Here is a 420-nt window from a genome sequence, read left to right as displayed (position 1 = left end):
AGTCCTCTTCTGTCCTGCAGCATGGAGGAGTGCGAGGCCCTGTGCACGCGGCTGGCCATCATGGTGAACGGGCAGTTCAAATGCCTGGGCAGCCCCCAGCACCTGAAAAGCAAGTTCGGCAGCGGCTACACCTTGCTGGCCAAAACACAAAGTGAGGAGGAGGGCGAGCTGCAGGCCTTCAAGGCCTTCGTGGAGAAGACCTTCCCAGGTACCATGAGCTACTCGAGTGGTTGTCCTCCGAGGGCGGGCAGGATGCTGCTCGTGAGCTTCAGCGCGTGTCCTAACTTGGAGCCTCTCCTTATCTCTCCCAGGCAGCGTCCTGAAGCACGAGCACCAGGGCATGGTACATTATCACTTGACCAACAAGAACCTCAGCTGGGCACAGGTAAGGGGGCGCTGGAGCACGTCCCACCCTTTGCC

General features: G+C 60.0%; 1 protein-coding gene across 1 annotated transcript in view; it reads left to right on the top strand.

Moving 5' to 3' along the window:
* ABCA3 (ATP-binding cassette, sub-family A (ABC1), member 3) overlaps window positions 1–385 on the top strand; it is a gene marked incomplete at both ends in the record, with an annotated part of 16,439 nt that extends 16,054 nt beyond the window's left edge. Inside the window, 2 exons of the mRNA XM_010153312.1 lie at window positions 21–208; window positions 312–385. Coding sequence (XP_010151614.1) covers window positions 21–208; window positions 312–385 — 262 coding nt within the window. The remainder of the gene's footprint in view (window positions 1–20; window positions 209–311) is intronic.
* Window positions 386–420: the final 35 nt, after the last annotated feature.

This window comes from Eurypyga helias, unplaced genomic scaffold (genome assembly GCF_000690775.1).
Source record: "Eurypyga helias isolate BGI_N326 unplaced genomic scaffold, ASM69077v1 scaffold38336, whole genome shotgun sequence".
NCBI lineage: Eukaryota > Metazoa > Chordata > Aves > Eurypygiformes > Eurypygidae > Eurypyga > Eurypyga helias.
This window is presented reverse-complemented; position numbering and strand designations above follow the sequence as displayed.